This window comes from Monopterus albus, unplaced genomic scaffold (genome assembly GCF_001952655.1).
Source record: "Monopterus albus unplaced genomic scaffold, M_albus_1.0 scaffold267.1, whole genome shotgun sequence".
Taxonomy (NCBI): Eukaryota; Metazoa; Chordata; class Actinopteri; order Synbranchiformes; family Synbranchidae; genus Monopterus; species Monopterus albus.
Window position 1 is genome coordinate 407472 of NW_018128147.1, and position 1366 is coordinate 408837.

Below are 1366 nucleotides of genomic sequence, written 5' to 3' on the forward strand. Positions count from 1 at the left end.
TTTCTTCTTGGCACATTCTTTTTTTCTTTTTGCTCTCTGTCTTGATTATTTCCCTAATTATCTCATTTCAATCAACATTCCCTTGTTGTCTGCATTGTTTACTGTTTATACTGCTTTTTCTGCATTGTTTGCACTGGTTGTTGATGTTAATACTGCTATTTTGTTATATTACACAGCCTTATGCTGGTCTACTGTTTGCACATTGAGAGCCGATGTACCTGAGTCAAATTCCTCGTGTGTCCAACACACCTGGCCAATAAAGCTGATTCTGTTTCTGATTCTGATTTGTTTACTCGTTGCCTTATTGAACAACACTGTGCCAGAGTCAAATTCCTTGTGTGTTCAACGTACCTGGCCAATAAAGCTGGTTCTGGGGATTCTTATAGAACTGTTTGTCCTGAAAGTATGTTTACCTGAACTCTGCTTCACCTAGATTTCATTGCCCTCCAGTGTTTTATTGATTGTGGTCAGGAGAGTATTGTGGAATAAAACAAAAGAAATTGCAATAACTAGTTAGTAAAAGGTTCTCCTGTCACCGAACAGCAAACCTGTGTGCATCCTCTGAGGTGCTGTGCACTGATTGCCTCAATGCCACTGTGGCTTGTTGATCCTCACCCTCCTCCTTTCCTTCTTTTTTTCTCTTCAGATTTGATTCAGTGCACAAATGAGATGAATGTGAACATCCCTCAACTGGCTGACACACTGTTTGAGAGGACCACCAATACCAGCTGGGTGGTTGTCTTCAAGTCTCTCACCACCACACACCATCTGATGGTCTATGGCAATGAGGTCAGGACCTAAGTAACATGTTTTCCACATTTGATGAATTGGATGGAGACTTAAGGGGTTAAGGATGTTTTTTGTTAAGTAGCCTAACTTCTGAAGGTTTCAACCCTGTACATTGACACAAATGGCTGCATGCAATATGAAAACACTTGGAATCACCTCATCGTAGTGCACTAAATATTACATGCCCACAAGTAAAGCTGGTCATTGCACAACAGTTGGTTAAAGGTCACTTGTTGTAAATGCCACTTTTTTTTTAAAATTTGATTTGATTTATTCTATCAAACATGTAACGACAGTCAGTATGTCAACACACATAATTTCACACATATCCACAAATGCATTATCAATTTGCTTATACCTAGTACATGCTTGAACGGAGTAGGAAGAGGTTAGACTTACAGTATTGTTCAAAATAATAGCAGTACAATGTGACTAACCAGAATAATCCAGGTTTTTAGTATATTTTTTATTGCTACATGGCAAACAAGTTACCAGTAGGTGCAGTAGATTCTCAGAAAGCAAACAAGACCCAGCATTCATGATATGCACGCTCTTAAGGCTGTGCAATTGGGCAATT

At 39.1% G+C, this 1366-nt stretch overlaps 1 protein-coding gene across 11 annotated transcripts in view; it reads left to right on the forward strand.

Annotated features, from left to right (window-relative positions):
- Window positions 1-1366, forward strand: part of LOC109972718 (phosphatidylinositol-binding clathrin assembly protein-like) — a 99407-nt gene that overhangs the window by 21869 nt on the left and 76172 nt on the right. For all 11 annotated transcript variants that reach the window (XM_020621779.1, XM_020621785.1, XM_020621788.1 and 8 more), the window contains exon 3: window positions 647-789. In XM_020621779.1, the coding sequence (XP_020477435.1) occupies window positions 647-789 (143 nt within the window). The remainder of the gene's footprint in view (window positions 1-646; window positions 790-1366) is intronic.